This window comes from Podarcis melisellensis (genome assembly GCF_964234715.1).
Source record: "Podarcis melisellensis genome assembly, chromosome: 9".
In the NCBI taxonomy this organism is placed as follows: Eukaryota; Metazoa; Chordata; class Lepidosauria; order Squamata; family Lacertidae; genus Podarcis; species Podarcis melisellensis.
In genome coordinates, this window is record NC_138541.1 from 49,554,134 (window position 1) to 49,573,731 (window position 19,598).

The following is a 19,598-nucleotide window of genomic DNA, read 5'->3' on the forward strand; positions in this document are numbered from 1 at the left end:
AACACACACGCACAAAAGGAACTTCACATAGGCAAACAATGTGATACGTGAAAAATTATGTTTGGTAGAGTAGATGCAATTAAATCTGTGATGATTCAGTCATAATTCTACAAAGGAATATGATATACAACAGTTGTAGGGGACTCTGGTGCTGCATTGAAAATAGTGTTGCATTGAAACACCATACCCAGTGTAGAAAAAGTTTAGAAATACATCTTGCCTTACACTTTTTTACACATCTTGCCCATAATCAGTTATCTATTTGGAGTGTTTTGACCCCCTCTTCAGCCAAAGCAACTTATGCACACACAATTAAAACAGGGCAAGCTTACCAACTAAAACACAGAACACAAAAGGGGATGGGAAGGTGACCAAAGAGGCTGAGGAGTGTCCAGGGGTGTGGGCCTTGGCAAGGGTCCAGCAATGCTCACCCCTGTCAGGGAGGCTGGGGCTTCTTCATTTGAATGTGGTATCCTACTCAATCTCTTGGATCTCTACTTGCAAAAGATTGTGATTTACAGTTGCAGCATCAGGAAGATGCCATAAGAAACTACACTCCAGCCACATAACTTTCTTCCCACAGTGAGTGCATGGGAGAGTAATGTGTGACTGCAACTCTAACCAAGTTGAGTCTCCCCCCCCCCCACAAAAAAGGTAACATCCAAACTGGTAGGGTTAGCCCTTTTTTGTGATGTCTGAGTTCTCTAGGTATTCCTTTTCTCAGATAAGGAATTTCTTGGCAGTCAGTTGAGGTTCCCCCAAAAGACTCACTATAAGTTAGATCCAAAGAGTTGGTGATAAGTTAAAACACACAATTACTTATTAAATTTTCAGATAAAGCTTTCAAAGACTAGACACTGACACTGTTGTAACTGCTCTGTGGAGTTCTGCTATGAAATACAATACCCTCCCTTGAACTGTGGGACATCCTGAAACCTTAATAGTTGGTTTTTAAAAAATCACTGTAACTTTCATCCACAAACTTTTAGCACTTGGCTGCTCTTGAAAGGATCTGAGCACAATTATAAAGCCTCCGTTATAAATGCAGAGGACTTGGGTATTTTTCTGGCATGCAGAAATCTCCAGGGTGTCATAATGCCAGAATAGTAACACTGCCAAGGGTATGATCAACAGAATCGTCCCTTTCAATATATCAGAGGAATGTGCCAGAGGGAATTCATCTGAAAAGGCTTCAGGGCTTTGAAATACACTTTTTGCCTCCAGTCTGAAATATTGTGGATTTTTTTCTTTCTTTCCAGGGCACATTTTGAACATTTCATTTGAACCTCACAATTCAGGAATGCTGGGGAAAATGTAGGAGGGCCCTTTGTGAGACAGTATTTGTACTTAGGATTCTTGATTAGTCATAGGAATAGGGTATGAGAGATTTGCATTTTATTGGTAATCCTCAATAAAATCACAACCAACGGGGTTGCTGGATTCTAACTTGAAGGCAACAGTTTTGATTTTACAGCTCCAGGGCAATGACTTTAGGAATAGCATCACTTGATGCTGCTCTGTCTGCTTCATACACCTGCTGTGGGGCAAAACTGGCTCTCTTCGTGACTGCAGGTAAAGGAAGTGGAGGGCAGGTCATCAGAAGTGGCAGAGAAAACTCAATCTCTGGGTGGGGTCTCTTCAGGCACTCAGTCTTGGATAGGAGGTGGAAACCTTCCCTCCTGGTGCTTTCTTATTACATTATTTTACAGTAATGGTCATTATGGGATAATTATTTAATAACAAATTGCTATTATTATCCACTTGATTACAAAGGCACATTTTTAGTATGCTGGCGTGGCAAGGTAATATATGTCATTTAGCAGCTCTGATTGATTGTGTCATGTCACATTGTTTTTGTGTGTGTTGACCATACAAGCAAATTAAAAGTGGAAGGGAGGGAAGAGGCTGTCATGTTGAGATAAACGATTATGCAAATAAGCCTTCACACAAGCTTTTTATTCCCCCAATCTCTTTGTTTTTATTTATTTATAAGGTCCATTTGTATACTGCTCCTAATGTAGAAAATCCCAGAGTGGTTCACAAATCAAACTGTCCAATACATTACAAAACCAAAGAAGGAGAAGTGAAAAAATCATGTTCAACTGTGAAACATCAGCAACTTGAAGCAATATGATAGACTTTTACAGTTACACAGGAACAGGCTCATAATGCACCAAACTAAGTAGTGGATGGCATTGTGGGGCAGAAGTGATTACTTCCCACAGTGATAACTAGTGATAACTAACATTCCAACAGGTGAATCACTGCTGCTTACTGGGAAGGGGAAGGGAGATCAAAATGGTGCAAACGTAACAGCTGAGCCAATCCAGTGGTCCTGCCGCTACAATGAGCCGCCCTCCCCGCTGCCATGCTCCCCTCCACTGGCCATAAGCTGCAGTGACTAAATTGCCAAGAGGGCAGATCAGTGCCTCTACCCCATGCTGCCATCTGGCTACCGACACAAACATATTTAGGCAGATGAAATAACCCAACAAAAGGGAAGGCATCTGTTCATTTGATGAATGAATTTCTTCAAGGCTACATAGGATCATAATGACTGGAAGGTGGGGGGGCGGACATTTTTTCAGTAAAGAATCAGCTTTGACCCTGTCGAAATCAGAGGCCCTGGCCCAGTTTTCACATGCAACAGAACCGGGTGGTAAAGCTTCTCCTGGACTGCACTTCCACTCCAAGGGTGACAGGTGGATACAAGTTTGATTTGAATGCTCTCCCCTCTCCCGAAGGCTTATTCCATGAAGAAAGCACAGGTATCATAGATATCATTCAGCATAGACTTTTCCCCATGCTATTTTTATCTGAGCATTGAGCTTTTTAATGGGCAGCATTGAAACACAGAAATTCTGCATCACATCCGAAGAGTGTTGCTGGATCAGACTAGACTGAGGATGTATTCTGTAACCCCTACACTCAATGTGCATCTAGTTATTCAATTTTCCCACGTTCTTAATGTTCTACTACCTTCACATCCCCAGCTCTGCCCTGCCCCACATTTGCAAATCTGCTCTTCAGTGACTGTATTTGTATTTTCTTTGTTGTGGTATTCCCTATTCTACAAGGCTGCAATGAACATCAAATAGATCAGTTATTTTTTGTGAAGCATTATCATTTTACTCTGGCAGGTTAACATTCTGTCTGTTCTTTGCAAAGGTTTTATCACATTGCAGAATGCAATGGCTTGCATGAATCATTCAAGGAAAATTGGACTCTTCTTAATTGTGTTTTGGCAGCTGTGTTCATAAGAACAAACTTGAAAATCCCACAGTAAAATGATGTTTGGCCTCACTGTCTCTTATGCTGCCATTTCTTCCCCTTTATAATTTCCATTGCTTTGGTAGCTCTGTCTTCAGGTTAGTTTGGAAGAAGTGAGATCTATTCATTGTTTCTAAAATAAAAGGATGTGTGAATATAGTCATTGTGTCTTCTAAAAGCAAAACTGTTTCTCTAAGCTTTCCATACAAGGAAAATGCCAGGGCGAGGAGAGATTTCCTTTGTGATGGACAAATTTAGCTTGTAATCAGAGCAACTGGTTTTACCAGGGCTTTCCAATCACTGCGCTTTGAGGGAGGGATGTTGCTGAAATAAGTAGCTTTGCTCTCCCACTGCTTCTTGCTGTTTTGCCTCTAAGGAGCAGTACCTGGGAATATTTCTGGTGGTGTGTGACATAGAAGCCTGCCTCTTGTTTAACAGAAGAGCTATTTATCTTCTCACATAAACACATAATAAGCAGGGGCAGAGAGTAAAAAGCATTTGATGTGAAATCAGACATATTTCATAGTTGTCAAATTAAATCTGAGACATATTTCTCCTGTGGTTTCAGGGTGTTCTGAAAATTATTACAGAACAATGTGAAAGGCAGGAGTATAGATTAGAAAAACTAACAAATTGGGTGGGAATGTAATTTTAAAAGTATGGAGGATGGACCTCAGAAGAGAGAATTCCAGTAGTTAAGGGAGTAAAAGATCAAATGTTTGAGATGGTGATCATCATTACCACTGACAGGTTGCCCTTGTACAAAAGTCTTGTAGTTAGCAATCAGAAATGGTTTTAAGAAGAGCAAGAAATCAATCTGTGAATGGTTGCTTTACTTAAGCTCTCACAGGAAAAAAATAGAGCTTAAGTAAAGGCATAAAAATGACTACAAGTTTAATAAGGTACAACTGCAATATATTTTAAATCTTGTGTGACACAATTAAAAATTGAAAGCCTCTTATGAAATGGGATATGTGATTAATGGCTGTGTAAAGCTTTTAGATCAGCCTTAGATGTGCTGCTTGTGGAAATTGTTTGTCATGGGAAAGTTTCATATTTGAATCACAGTGAAAAGAACAAGAAATTAAACTGGTCAACAAAGCAGAACTGACAGTGGTCAGTACTAGCTTCAGAATGACTTAGTAAGACCTTGAAAAGTTGGGAGTCAATGCTGTTAACACTGAATCCCTGGAAGTTACAAAGGAACTGTCACATGACACCCTTCCATTGGCTCAAGAAAAATAGAAATGGTTAGTTTCTACAAGAGCAACTTCATAACAGAGTCTGTTCTGAGATCTCACGTTTTAAATATGAAAGAAGTGGCATCTCTATTTTTCACTCTCTTTGACTTGTTGAGAAAATCTTACCTAGTTTCTGTGCATTGCTGCTACCCATATTGGGTTCTAAAGAAAAGCCGTCTCATACTCAAAAAGAAATACGAGGATCCTCTCATTTGGTTAACTGTTTGTTACAAGGCAGGATAATATCTGTAATCTCAAGGGTTGGAAACTGGTGTGAGAGCTGCAGAAAGGAATGCAGTGTGTCTGTGGGTGCGCAGTGAATGTCCCAATGCTGGCAAGAACCTGAGACTAGTTGTAGAATTTAAGGCTAAACTAGAAATATAGGAAGTGGTCATGAGTAAAAATGGGAATGTAAAAGCTGTACTGGGTTTTATGCCGCAAACCCCAATCATCTGCAGATGAGCTACCAGTCTAACCTTGTAAGTTGAATTTAGAATCGTACAGAAGATGAGCATAGACCCTGCGAGACTTGCAGGTGAGATGTGCACTTGAATGAGCACACTGAACACTCCAAGTGATGATCACATGATCACTATGGGAGCTTTAAAGTACTTTAAAGTGTGTATCTGCTGTGGGTCCTGCAACCAACTGCAGATGTAGGGAAGAAGATTATTAGAGTAAGGGAACATGGTACTTAAGTGTCCATTACCCTACAGAGAGGGAGAATACAGCCATCTCTCAAGTATGCCCACATTTTTGAAATTCCTTATTTTATTTTTAAATCTAACTACATATATAAGAGCCCCATTATTGTGTTAACAATGTTGTTAATATTCTGTTTAAGACCAGGGAGTTGATAAAGCTCTGCAAACAGACATTACATAGCTGCTGCTTTCCCAAGAAATTTACAGTGATTTGAATCACACAGCCACTGAAAGTTGCCCACCTTCAGGGCTTTTAAAGGGACAGAAGCCCTGTTCTGTAATGAATTTGGTCTCCATCATCTAAGCCAAGGCCAGTTAGAAATATTGTTTGACACTATTATGTATAACTATATATTGAACAGATCTATGCAGTTGCAAACAGAAGAAATGTGTCTGGCACTACAACATTGTATCATCCATATTTATACTGATCTCAGGTATTCAAGTGCTTGTAGTTACACTGCCAAAACACACATTCAAGAGTACTCAGGGAAAACCTGAGGTTTACAAAAATACCAGAAAAATATTTGGGGGCTAGGTGAACACCCTCTCCCCAAACATCCCAGTGATGGCTAAGTGCCTACAGAATGCTGACTGGCTGTTGTGAAGGAAGAATAGAATGGAGCGTCTTGAAAAGACGTAGAAAGTGAACTATTGCATTGTCTGTATATGCTCTTTGGAAGCTTACACTGAGAAGTTTACATGCTCTCCAGGAACAGAAGTGAGAGCTGCACCTAGAAACCAATGGAAAAATCCAAAATTTTCATGTAGATTAGATTGGGCATTCCACCCACCACAGCCCAAGGAAGACTGAGCTTACTATTTGGATAGGAAAAGCTGACTGCCGCTGGAATCCTGAACAGAAACACTCCACCCCAAAGCATTGTGGCACCCCAGCTTTAGAATTTCCTCATCACCAAGATGTGGCCGGTGCCAACTCTTTAAAGTCATTAATGCTAGCTGAAGAAGGGGTTATTTGTCCAGGCTTTTGGTAGAGTTCAGTGCCATTACTGATGGCTATTTTAGCTGGCTGATTGTAATTGTAAAATGCACCAGGAAATGTTTTAATTTCACCCTGTTCTGGAAATACATTTGCAATACAGAGCAGCTGAGGAATCTTTTAAATAAATAAATATTGTTGCAAGGTAACCACTTGCTCCTTCTATTTCACAAGTACAGGCAGCCAAAATAGTACTGCTCATGTCCAAGAGGAAGGCATCAGAAAGCTTTGGGAGTTGGTGAAAGTAAAAGAAAAGGGCGTGTGCAAGTGAGGAAGCTAAGAACAGTGAAATAATTACTGAGCATGTTCAGTGACCATAGAATGCTGACTGTCTATTACAGGGGGGGGGGCAAAAAAGGAGGCTTGGAAGGGGAAAATATCAGGCATAAGGGTAGCTTTCAGCTTGCTCCATTTGATTTTCTGCTCCAAGCATGTCAGGGTAGCAGCAGAGAATAATTGTTTCCCAATACAGCTTATCCTTGTAATACAGAGAATGTGATGCAGTGAAGAGCATAAGTGGAGGAGGTCTGCTCTCTTCACAGGACGATAAGGCCCGTGCTAAAAAATCTCAAGAGCCCCTGAGATAACATTCGCATAAGAGTGAACTAAATCTAGCCTGATTATGGGAAGCGAGTTCGGAATGTGAAGCAATTTATCCCCACCAAACATGTTCCCTTTGAAACAGCAAATTAGATGTGCAGCAGGATTTGGTCACACTTCAAAGAATAATATGCAGAACTGGAGATCCATCTGTTTTCTCTTCCACTGAGGCTCCTGTATGTTAAACAGGCTTTCAGTAACTTCAAAGCCTGTTTGAAGTCTTCATTGTGCATTACTCAGGCACAAAAACCAAGGATTCCTTAGCAATATTACCATCTGATATTTTCTGTTAGTTTTAATATGTGAAGAAAAACAATTTGTTCTTGTTTCTTATCATTTCATTTTCTGCTTTTTCTGCTTTAGCTACGACAGTGAGGGACGATTAACCAATGTCACATTTCCAACTGGAGTGGTCACCAACCTGCATGGGGAGATGGAAAAGGCCATTACAGTCGACATTGAATCTTCTAGCAGAGAGGAAGATGTCAGCATTACTTCAAACCTATCATCAATTGATTCTTTCTATACAATGGTACAAGGTACAGTAACAGGATTTAACAAAAGCCCCTTTTTCTCAGAGGAAGAAAATGAAACAAAGCCAGTTATGGTCAGGATATTATAGTTAAGGATTAGCTTTGGAGATCTGCAAGGTGAAATATTACATCTCATTCTTAAGCATACAGTTTGAAAGATGGGTTGGCTATATTTGGGATGTGTGATTAACCTTTGTTATATAACTGGCCCAAATATTATTATTTGTATCTGAAGCTAACAGCAAATGAAGCATTAAAATTATTCTGTTACCTATTTTTATGTTGGGTTGGAAATTGTTTTTAAATGCTGGTTAATTTGAAGCTACTGCTCATTAGCTGTTGTTGAAACTGAAGTTAGGCTATTGAATTGTGGTTGTTTATATAATTTATAAACAAATTATATGAAGCTCCTATGCATGCAGAAATTCCTATAAAGAAGTGAATGGGAGAAACACATGTGGGGGAACACAACTGTGCTTTTTGCAATATCCATAGTGATGTGAATCAAACAGATACATCTGTCAAATAGTGAAGTTAAGAGGTTGTATACAAACTGAAGAATTAGAATAAATTTTAACAGGGTAGAAAAATCTACAAGAAGCTGTGGTTTGTTCTCCATTATGGCTCCCTTTAAATGAAAAGTCACAGCTCTGGAAGTATGCTATACTTTTGTTCCATTTCAGATCAGTTAAGAAACAGCTACCAGATTGGCTATGATGGGTCTCTCAGAATTATCTATGCCAGTGGCCTGGATACACACTACCAGACAGAACCACACGTTTTAGCTGGCACAGCCAATCCAACTGTAGCAAAAAGAAATATGACTCTCCCTGGAGAAAATGGACAGAATTTGGTGGAGTGGAGGTTCCGAAAAGAACAAGCCCAAGGCAAAGTCAATGTGTTTGGCCGAAAGCTCAGAGTAAGTAATACCTCTAATGCATTTTTTATTTAAGATGGTACTGTGGAGGATATGCTACAAACTTGCAGTGCTTGAAATGTGCATGCTCTCCTTTGTTTTCTGATAACAGTTCAGATAAAAGGAAAGGGCCATTGGTGGTTATAATTTGGGGACAAATTTTTGAGGTGAAAACATTTTGAGGTAGAATATCCTCTGTCAGGGACTGGTAGGACGCTGAGAAGTGTGCACCTGGTTATGGGGGGGACTCAGGAGAGGGGGGCAGTGGTCTGTGGTGCCAGGAGGCAAAATTCAGAGGGAAGGGAAGCTTCAGAGCTGGAGAAAGATGTGGATGAGGCAGGCCAGGCAAGTGAATGGCCAGGTGCTTCCCCACCTTTCCCTGCGCCATTATCTCCCAGAACCAAAAATCAAGGCAGGAAGAGTAGAAGCAGCTTCCGCACAGGCGTTTTTTCTGGCTATATGCGCACAGCCTGTCAGGGAGTGGTCCCCAGTGTTGGGAGATAATGCCAAGGCCTTGTGCCATTCCCCAATGCAGCGTCGGCCGGAATTCTTCACTCCGGTCTCCCGTCACGCTGTTGCGACCCATATCCTCCTGGGACATGACACACGACTAGCAGAGTCCAAAATAGAAGTGTTAGCCTTGAAGTGTAACATCTAATCCTTATTTATTGCAACGAAATCAAACATAATAGTACAAAGTAAACATGGCTCCTCTTTCTCTCTCTTCCTCAGAGAGAACGCTGAAACAAAACATCACTGTGGGAGAACAGTGGGAGGAAGGGAGCAAACAGCGTATCTCCCTTTCCGCTTATATAGCTCTAACAGTCAGCAGCTGAAATGCATTACATACAGACATGTGATCCAACATTCCTATATCTGCAGCATAGAGAGGGGTGAAATCCTAACACTCAGTTGCTGAAACTGCTCCATAGAGTGCAGACCTGGGAATACCTGTCTAGATGCTAGATGGGTGTACTTAGGTATCCAGAGTTATCGAAGCGACTGTGTTTTCTTTGACAATAAAGGGTTAACTCTCTGCCGTATGCATTTCTTTGAGTGCAGTAAAAACAGGAGTCTTGTGGCATCTTAAAAACTAATGCATTTATTATGGCATAAGCTTTTGTGGACTCAAGTCTAGCATCTGACATGAAAGTCAATGAAAGCTTATATCAGAATGCATTTGTTAGTCTTGAAGATGCCACAAGACCTTTTGATTGTTTGTGTTAATATATGTATTTAAAAAACTTGTCCATGGGACTTGGTGTCTTCAGTTAGCTTTGCTGACGATGAATCACTATTATACCAGAAACACAAACATATTCTCTTCTCCACATAGCAATATCTTTAATTGTTTCAACACTGCAGAATTGCACAGATATTTTACATTTGACTTGGCTTTCTTTAAAAAAATAGAGTGCTGTGATGCCTAGTTTTAGAAGAAAAGGCTAGAAAGTAGCCTATAGCACTTAACTTGTGAAGCAGTGTTGCATGTAGTACTTCATCAAGTACAACAACCATATATGTCTACAGAAACATACATTTCTAGGCTACCCAAGAACTATGAAAATGTGTAAAACCCTTTTTTTAAGTAAGCAGGATGGTTTTAAAAACAAGAGACCACTGCTCTAAACAAGACTAATTGCAGGGCTCTGTTTCATTATTCTCTGCTCTTCTTTGAAGTACTTTAACCAAAGGATTATGGAAGAGAAGGGCCAGTAAGAAGAGTTAAGTGTAGGATTGAAATTACCTGTTGGCACTCAACGAACAAGAAGATGGAAACCTACCATCCTTGTCAAAAGTGTCTTCCCTGTTTTAAAGCACCTTGAATAGCTGGAAAACTTTGAGCCCTTTGATAGTTTTGTGTTGCTCAATATAACCAATTCAGAAATGGGATAATACTTTATTTATGGATTATTTCTGCCAAAGGCTTCTGGCTATCTAACAATGTAAATCTCCTGGCTTAAGGATAGTAAAGTCTTCTGATAAATCCCCAAATTGATGAAACAGAAACATCACTAATCCATTTCTCAAAAGAGAATTATATTCCTGTTTTCTCAGTGCTCTATAAAGGGCTTCATTTTCACAGGGGGGTTTTTTGGGGGGGGGGGGAGACCAAGCAAAGCTCAAACAGGAGGTAAAATATCTAAGCAAGGATAAAAAAATTAAAATTATGAAAGAGTAAAACAAAAAGCATTCAAGAGCCATCTTTTACCCTTTCATTAAAGAAAGTTATATGAATGCCTCTTCTCTGCATGGTTCCCCATTGACCTTCATATAACTTTCTTTACTGAAACATAAGAGCCTTGCTGGATCAGACCAAAGGGCTTCTCCAGTCCAGCATCTTCCACAGGGCCAACCAGATAACCTATGGAAAGCCCATAAGCAGGACATGAGCATAAGAGCCTCTCCTGCTGCTATTCTTCCACAATGAGCATTCAGAAGTATATGCCTCCTAAACCTGGCAGTACCATACAGCCATCATGACTGGTAGCTTCTGACAGATTTCTCCTCCATGACCATAGGCCTAATTGCCAGTGATAATGATTATGTGATTAAGAAGGTTTTTTTAATTTAAAAAATACCAGGTGTTGTGGGTTAGGGGGTATTGTCAAGATTGCAGTGCATAAGGAGGGGCAGTTTAAGCTTTCCATTCCCAGCCACAATATTTGTGGAAATCCCATGGCGAGGGATGATACTTCAGTGATTGTGTGCAGAAGGTCCCAGGTAGGGCTGAGAAAGGTGCCAGTCTGCATAGATAATACTGAGCTAGATGGACCAATTGTCTGATTCAGTATAAGGTAGCTTCTTGTTTTCCTGCTACCATATTATTTTAAGGATTTGCAAAAACTGAGACATACTTCACAAACATGTAGTTAAATCTGTTGCACTCGGCTGTCTTAGAAGGGAGATTCAGAAATGCTCCATTCTGAATGGACCTGCCCTTGTGGTCTAAAGGTTGAAGACCTTGTAGATATTATTACAGATTGTCCTTTTTATAATACGTTGAGTAGACGAAAACTGGGACAAATTTTAGGGAGAGATGCAGAGAGGTTTGACCATCCGTCTTTAATTTATCTACTGGGTTGACAACATAAATATACAACCTGCCACCCAGGGCTCCTTTGGGAGGAAGTGTGGATATAAATTGAATAAATAATAATAGTAACTGTGAAGACTGCACATTTTGATGCAAATGTGCAGTTCTTGAGAGAGAGTTCTTCAGGGAGATTCAGAAGCTAAGTTATGTTTTATACTTTTATTTATGTTTTAAATAATTTTGAATAAAGTCATGTCATGTCATTTTGATGTAACATTTCTTGAAAGAGTGACAGTATTTTTAAAGGGGTATTTGTTATCTGTCAGTGAAATTCAGCATTTAATGTTAATGTTATAGATGGCTTTATTTGAGTCTGAGTTAATATTTATTGATAGTTGCTTTTATAATATTTTTTGATGGTCTGATGACTAGATATACAAATAAATAGATCTGATCTGTTCTAGAATATCTGCTGGCAATTAGCATGGGGGCGGGGAGGATTCCATTGACATCAATGGGAGCTTTTTGCCCAGTGCTGATTGTCAGGCAGAGGGAAGTGAATTTCATGAAAATTGCAGCTGGAGAACGAGGGCTTCAGTCTCACCTCCCCCAGCCCTGCAGTCTTACTAACACACACACACACACACACACACACACACACACACACACACAATTGGTAATAACATGTTTAGTTCAGCCCACAACCTAATCCCCTTAGTAGCTGTTGCCACACCTTGTAGTGGTAGCCTTGTAGCCCATTTTTGTTTACAGTTAAAGCCTAAGTTTTCACTGTCCTTTCTCTTTAATATGTGGAGCTTTTGAGAGAGGGTCAGTGGTCCATTAACAGAAGTTCAGTGGATATAATGCTGTCAATTTCTGGGCTCCTTTATCCTACACATATTATTAAGTAAACATTATTGATTTAACAGAATTTACTAATCATTAATAAACAGGTTGTTTTTTGATGGAGACTGTTGTTTAAGAATGCTACTAACTAGCCTTGTTCTAGTGGCAGGTTCATATATGGTTTGAGTCTTTCTGATCGCAAGCAATGCAGTTCCGTCAGCCCACCAGAAATAATTCTTTCAGAACTTATATATGGAGGGCAATCGTGTAATATGTACAACCCTGTGTACATAAATCATGATTTATGTAATAATTATTAACACTAGAGACGCTTTAATATAAAATAATTTTGGGGCCATGTAAAATAATATTGTGTAGCCCTAACAATTAAATTGAAATATAATTATTTATAGTTCATCAGTATATGAGTTGGCCTTTGTTTTCTTTTTCTGTATTAATTCTACACTGATAATTTTGCTGTATCTCTCCTAATATCCCTCATAAATCTAACTATTATAAAGTATATCAATGTATGTATTGTTTATTATATTAACATTTAACTAAATTCCATGGGAATTAACTGAAAAGGTTTGAATAAATGCCAATACATCTTTATTTAATGAAACCTTTTTAAATGGCAGTTGATCTAATGTCGGGTACTTATACCAAGAAGTTTCTAAATTAATTTACTGACAAAGGAAATCAGTCATTGCAAAGGGTGTTTAAATAATGATGTTCAAATAGCTGTTGCTATGAGGAAGTAAAACAGCCTGTGGTGAAACAACGTGATTTATTTTGTCATCTTGTTTGTTTCATAAAAGGTTAATGGTAGGAACCTCCTTTCTGTTGACTTTGATCGGACCTCAAAGACAGAGAAGATCTACGATGACCATCGTAAATTTCTGTTGAGGATTGCCTATGACACATCAGGACACCCAACTCTCTGGCTCCCAAGCAGCAAGCTTATGGCTGTCAATGTTACCTATTCATCTACAGGTCAAATTGGCAGTATCCAGCGAGGAACTACTAGTGAAAAAGTAGATTATGATGGACAGGGAAGAATTGTATCTAGAGTATTTGCTGATGGCAAAACGTGGAGTTACACATATCTTGAAAAGGTAAAGTGCTATCCTATCGTAGGAATGTGTGTGTCTTGCAGTTAAATTAGTGAGTTATTGCTGCAGAAAATGGTCACAAGCCATACACTGATGTACAAGGTTTTTAGTTTTAGACTGTGGAGCTACAAATATCCATACCTGAAGAATAAGCATATGGATCTATACAGTTCCTAAAATAAGGTGCACTTCTTACATTTGTTGGTTTGCTGCCAATTGGTGCAATCCAGTGAAAGTTAATGATGCCGTCAAAATAGATCAGAATTAAAGATTACTTGAGTGATTGCATCCCAGTGACCTGAAAAAGTTTAATTACAGTTGTTTTTCTCAGAATCATGCCAACTTTTATCTACTTATTATTTAGGTATTTCCTATTCCATTTTTAATTTTGAAAAACAGCTTCCAGCACAGATAAAAACTATTGCTTGTATGCATTTGGTGTTTTCAGCTATTCTCCTACCCTTCTGCAGCCCCCTCCAAAATCAACTCTGGATGGTTTGAAGGAACAGCATGGCAGGTGCTGCATGGGGCTTCCAAGGGGAAGGAGACCACCCCAGTCCCTGTTCTGCTGACAGAAAGCTATGCTGAATGAAAGAGCTTTCTATCAGCAAACGAATAGCTATTGGTTACAACCCAATTTAAAATTTGCAACAGTAAGGAAAAAAAGACACAGCAGCAGAGTAACAAGATAAAATCCAATTTGCAAAAGGAAATCGAAAAGGTGTGGAGAGCGTAAAGGTTTTCACCTGGTACCAAAAGAACAGTAGACTTTGTGCCAAGCAAAGCTCTACTGAGAGCTCCAAAGCCAGGTCACCATTGCGGAAAAGACTTTTACCTCTAGTCACTACCTGCCAAATGTCACTGGTAGCCTGATTGCATCCACACTGTAAGTTTTACAGATGAACTGTACCACATTTTCTTTAAATCCGAACTCTCACACATGTGCTGTGTCTGCTGTATAAGGGCATTTCCCCAGCATTGGTGCAGCAGTGCCAGTAACTTCTGCTGCCTGGCAGAGAGTGCAATTTCCTGTGCCAAAAGAAGGGATAAGGTACTCCTTTATATGTGCACTGGAAACTCAATCCCACGCTTTGCTAGCATAGCACAGTACTGAGCAGAGCATAATGTAAGTAAATAATGAATAAATTACTTTGCCCATCTGACAAATAGATGTGGAAGAGGAGGTTCAGGGATCTTCAGGCTAGTAAACTTCTCGCTAAATTATCTCTAATTACAGGAGTGAAATTGTCTCTTCCATATGTTGTTCCCTTCCTGAGTTATTGGCTTTAAGACAGTTTCACTTTTGCCAGTATTAAACATGACTTATCCAAATCCATTGACAATCTGCTGTTTGGCTGTGAGTGCCTGATAAAAGAATGGCTCAGTCACAACAAGTAGCACATTAAGAGTCTGGAGCTACTAATTACCAAACCCCTTACAATTAAGTATCCAAATGAATTAGGCAGAGAATAATTACCAATATGTAAGGTCAAGGATAACTCAATTTAGAAGATGATGATTTACTCAAACAAAGTGCTGTTATCATACAGTGGTTTTGGCATTGATTAAACTTCCATTTCCTTTCCTTTTCAGTCTATGGTCCTCTTGCTGCATAGTCAACGGCAGTACATCTTTGAATATGACTTACTGGATCGGCTTTCTGCAATAACCATGCCTAGTGTTGCTCGCCATACTATGCAGACTATTCGTTCCATTGGCTATTATCGAAACATCTACAATCCCCCTGAAAGCAATGCTTCTGTCATCATGGACTACAATGAGGAAGGGCAGCTGCTACAAACTGCTTTCTTGGGTACAAGTCGAAGAGTCCTTTTCAAATACAGAAGGCAGACCAGGCTCTCTGAAATCCTCTATGATAGCACAAGAGTCAGTTTTACTTATGATGAGACAGCAGGAGTTCTGAAAACAGTAAACCTCCAGAGCGATGGGTTTATCTGCACCATTAGGTACAGGCAAATTGGCCCATTGATTGACAGGCAGATTTTCCGCTTTAGTGAAGATGGAATGGTAAATGCCCGATTTGACTACAGCTATGACAATAGCTTCAGAGTGACTAGCATGCAAGGTGTAATCAATGAAACTCCATTGCCTATTGATCTTTACCAGTTTGATGACATCTCTGGAAAAGTTGAGCAGTTTGGGAAATTTGGGGTTATATATTATGACATTAACCAGATAATTTCCACAGCTGTAATGACTTACACAAAACACTTTGATGCCCATGGCCGCATAAAAGAAATTCAGTATGAAATATTCAGATCCCTTATGTACTGGATTACAATTCAGTATGATAACATGGGACGGGTAACTAAAAGAGAAATTAAAATAGGGCCATTTGCTAACACAACCAAGTATGCGTATGAATATGATGTCGATGGGCAACTACAGACAGTTTACCTGAACGAAAAAATAATGTGGCGATACAACTATGACCTGAACGGCAATCTCCATCTGCTCAATCCAAGTAATAGCGCTCGTTTAACACCACTTCGGTATGACTTGAGAGACAGAATCACTCGGCTAGGTGATGTACAGTACCGTTTAGATGAAGATGGATTCCTGCGGCAGAGGGGTACAGAGATATTTGAATACAGCTCAAAGGGCCTGCTGACCAGAGTTTATAGCAAAGGCAGTGGGTGGACAGTGATATACCGTTATGATGGGCTTGGGAGACGAGTTTCCAGTAAAACCAGTCTGGGACAACACCTCCAGTTTTTTTATGCTGACCTCACATATCCTACAAGGATAACTCATGTATACAACCATTCAAGTTCTGAAATCACCTCTCTCTACTATGACTTGCAAGGACACCTCTTTGCCATGGAGATCAGCAGTGGAGATGAGTTCTACATCGCTTCAGACAACACGGGCACGCCACTCGCTGTTTTTAGCAGCAATGGTCTGATGTTGAAGCAGATCCAGTACACAGCTTACGGCGAGATCTATTTTGACTCCAATCTTGACTTCCAGTTGGTGATTGGATTCCATGGAGGCCTTTATGACCCTTTGACCAAACTGATTCACTTTGGGCAAAGAGATTATGACATACTGGCAGGCCGCTGGACTACACCCGACATTGAAATCTGGAAAAAAATAGGGAAGGATCCAGCTCCTTTTAATCTATACATGTTCCGAAATAACAACCCAGCCAGCAGAATACATGATGTGAAAGATTATATCACAGGTAAATAAAGGTTTTTTTATTAGTGATTTACACTTAAAATTTCTGTTTGCTCATAATCTACCTGGTTAGCAAACTGCATTGTACGCAACACCTTGGAATTAATTACCAGTGACAGTCAATTTGCACAGGAGTTATGTTCCAGGGATAGCACATGAAGTCAAAATCGTGTAGAGTCAAAACTCTTGGCATTCAGTAGTAGGTGGGATTGCCAAAGTGTTTTTTCACTGGATACTCACACCCTTTCCTCCCCCTTAATTTTTTTTTAATTGCCAAGTGCATAAAGCTGAACGTGCACAAGTTAAATGTGTGTAAATTGCGAGTTACTTGTACGCTATCTAGCTGACAGCAGTGTGTGCTGAATATGATGAGGGATATAGGCCACTAAGGCAAAATAGTTTTTGCCATGCATATTCTACTTCATTCCATCTCAGTGAGAACAAAAGCAAATAGAGTTGTGTAAAATATATTCCAAAATACATCTATCAAGGCCATTGCTTCAGTAATAACAATGGACTTTATCTTCTGGGATCATTAACTGGCATTTGGCTAGGAATGGTCAACACTCCTCATAGTGGGCCCTGTCCTTTGTCCTTGCAGAATATTACAGCCCTCTTAAGAGATTCAGAACAAAGGAATTGCAGGAAGGAAAACACAATTTTGATGTTTCTATATCTGACTAGACAGTTCCCACAGCAACCATTTATAAACTAGTAATGTATTGAATATTATAGGTGATATTATGCCACATGGCAACTTTATCTAGAGTGCCTGGTAGGGAGTGCCTGGTAGGGAAAGCCTCCCCCCGCCGCCCGGCTTCAGAACAATGTCCCGAAGCCCGGCGGCGGGGCGGGAAAGCCTCCCCCCGCCGCCCGGCATCGGAACGATGTCCCGAAGCCGGGCGGCCGGGCGGGAAAGTCTCCCCCCGCCGCCCGGCATCGGAACGATGTCCCGAAGCCCAGCGGCCGGGCGGGAAAGCCTCCCCCCGCCGCCCGGCATCGGAACGATGTCCCGAAGCCCAGCGGCCGGGCGGGAAAGCCTCCCCCCGCCGCCCGGCATCGGAACGATGTCCCGAAGCCCAGCGGCGGGGCGGGAAAGCCTTTGTCCCCCCTGCCTGCCTTCCCAGGGGCTTTTAAATCGCCCCGGACAGCGGAGAAGTCCTCCGCTGTCCCGGGCGATTTTAAAATGCCGCCCGCCAGAAGAGGTCGGGGGAAGGCGGTTTCCATAGGAACGCATTAATTGATTTTCAATGCATTCCTATGGAAAACCGTGCATCGCAAGACGAAAAACTCGCAAGACGAAGAGACTTGCGGAACGAATTAATTTCGTCTTGCGAGGCACCACTGTACTGTATAAAATGTTGTCCACAAATATCTTTTCCCCCTTCCCCACTTTGATGAGAAGATCCAGTGGTCATTCAGCTCAAATACTTATCCTAGCACTCCCAGCACCCTAAGAAAAGTACTTGTGGTTATTGTTTGCATAATTTAACTTCTTAGTACATCTACAACTAAGATGTGGTGCAAGAGGAATGGGTGGCAGAATGCCTCTTTTCTCATTATTATATTATCCTTCTGCTCTGCAGCAATGGTGTAGACAGATTCCAATTACACTGTAAGAGTACTAGTTTGGCACTGCCCATAAAAACAGATCCTTCAACTCCTGACTTTATGTGCTGAATAAAAGAAGGACTAGATTCATTCCCTGCCTTCTAAAACAGTTATTTTCTGGGTTTTATCTCCAGCAGTCAAAATTATCATAAAGTCTTGTTCCTAGTAGCTTGTTTTGCCGTAATAGGGGCAGGACAGGTATGGGAACGTTTTCACAAATTTGTATGGTTCCCAGTCATGTGTAGTCCTGAAGCAAGTCAGAATCTTACAGGACAGAATGTTCTGTGCTTTAATAGCTGGGGAGATGGAACACTACCTTCTCCATCTTGCACCCATCAGGAACCAACCATGTAAGATATTTAAATAATAATGGTGTGAGATTTTGACTACTTTGAGTATTTGCAAAGTTGTTGGCCTCATCTCATAGCAAAGGGATTTTGTCTAGAAAGGGTGCATTGCTTATGAAGATTAAGCTGAGAGGAGGAAATAAATTATTCTGGCTCCAGACCCTAGATCATTTATCATGTCAGCTAACAATAATACCTGCAGATACTGTGAAAGTCCATGAAATCTAAAGGCAACAAACCAGAACTACAGGTATTCACACACAGCAGTCGAGCTGCATGCATGTGGCTGTGAGTTTTGACAGTGCAGATTACCTGCTAGATGAATGAGTAAGGAAGGAAATTGGTACTTTGCCCGTTGACACTTCCGCTGTAAAAGCCAACAGTGTTGCTTTTCTTTTGCATCTGCACACCCATCCTCACTTCCGTTTGTCCCGTGATTTCAAGCATTTCCAAGTCCTGGGTCTGAGAGAGGTTGTTGGTTTTTTTGTACCACCGCTTTCCTCAGGAAAACCCAGGGTTTAGTGCTGAATGGGAGCAAACATCAGTCAGGTTTTCTGCAGATTGATGTGTGCTCTGATTAAGGATTAAGGAGTGGGTATTCCCAGGGAACGTGGGGGAGGAACCCTCTCGAACCCATGGCTTGAAATCACTTGAGATCGTGGGACAAATGAAAGTGTGGTCGGGCCCACAGTCCCAATCCAGCAACACAAGCCATGGAAACAAATCCAGCTGCTGCTTGCAGAGCGTATGCAGCAGGAGCCACACAGGCAGCTTCCAGTTTGAAAGGGGAGGTGCAGATGACTTTCATGGGCTCAGGATAAGAATGGATTCTGCATCTATATTGCCATTTCCCAAAGAAGAAGAATGTTTAGATGAGCTAAGATATAACCATACTGTGGTTTCTCCCCAAAGTATATTTAATTGTGGCTCAAACCTGAATCCAGGGCAACTGATGTGAACGCCTGTAAAGTTAAATTAAATAATCAGGGATTGAAAATCTGATCTCTCTCTCTCTCCACAATTATTTTGTTAGATGTCAACAGCTGGCTGGTAACATTTGGCTTCCACCTGCATAATGCTATCCCAGGATTCCCTGTGCCCAAGTTTGATTTAACAGAGCCCTCCTATGAACTTGTGAAGAGTCAGCAGTGGGATGACGTTCCGGTAAGGGGAAAAA

At 40.7% G+C, this 19,598-nt stretch overlaps 1 protein-coding gene and 1 long non-coding RNA gene across 19 annotated transcripts in view; one reads left to right on the plus strand and one right to left on the minus strand.

Annotated features, from left to right (window-relative positions):
- TENM3 (teneurin transmembrane protein 3) overlaps positions 1-19,598 on the plus strand; it is a 1,264,289-nt gene that overhangs the window by 1,240,461 nt on the left and 4,230 nt on the right. For all 13 annotated transcript variants that reach the window (XM_081925878.1, XM_081925873.1, XM_081925879.1 and 10 more), the window contains 5 exons: positions 7,179-7,354; positions 8,032-8,267; positions 12,969-13,265; positions 14,856-16,467; positions 19,455-19,585. In XM_081925878.1, the coding sequence (XP_081782004.1) occupies positions 7,179-7,354; positions 8,032-8,267; positions 12,969-13,265; positions 14,856-16,467; positions 19,455-19,585 (2,452 nt within the window). The remainder of the gene's footprint in view (positions 1-7,178; positions 7,355-8,031; positions 8,268-12,968; positions 13,266-14,855; positions 16,468-19,454; positions 19,586-19,598) is intronic.
- The window catches only part of LOC309378252, a 66,287-nt gene that overhangs the window by 10,548 nt on the left and 36,141 nt on the right, over positions 1-19,598 (minus strand). Inside the window, exon 4 of one of the 6 annotated variants that reach the window (XR_014171951.1) lies at positions 14,173-14,291. The exons of 4 other annotated variants lie outside the window; for them this stretch is intronic. This is a non-coding gene — a long non-coding RNA (uncharacterized lncRNA). Of the gene's footprint in view, positions 1-3,104; positions 4,695-14,172; positions 14,292-19,598 lie in introns of those variants that run through there. One more of the 6 variants, XR_014171955.1, reaches the window with a different exon arrangement.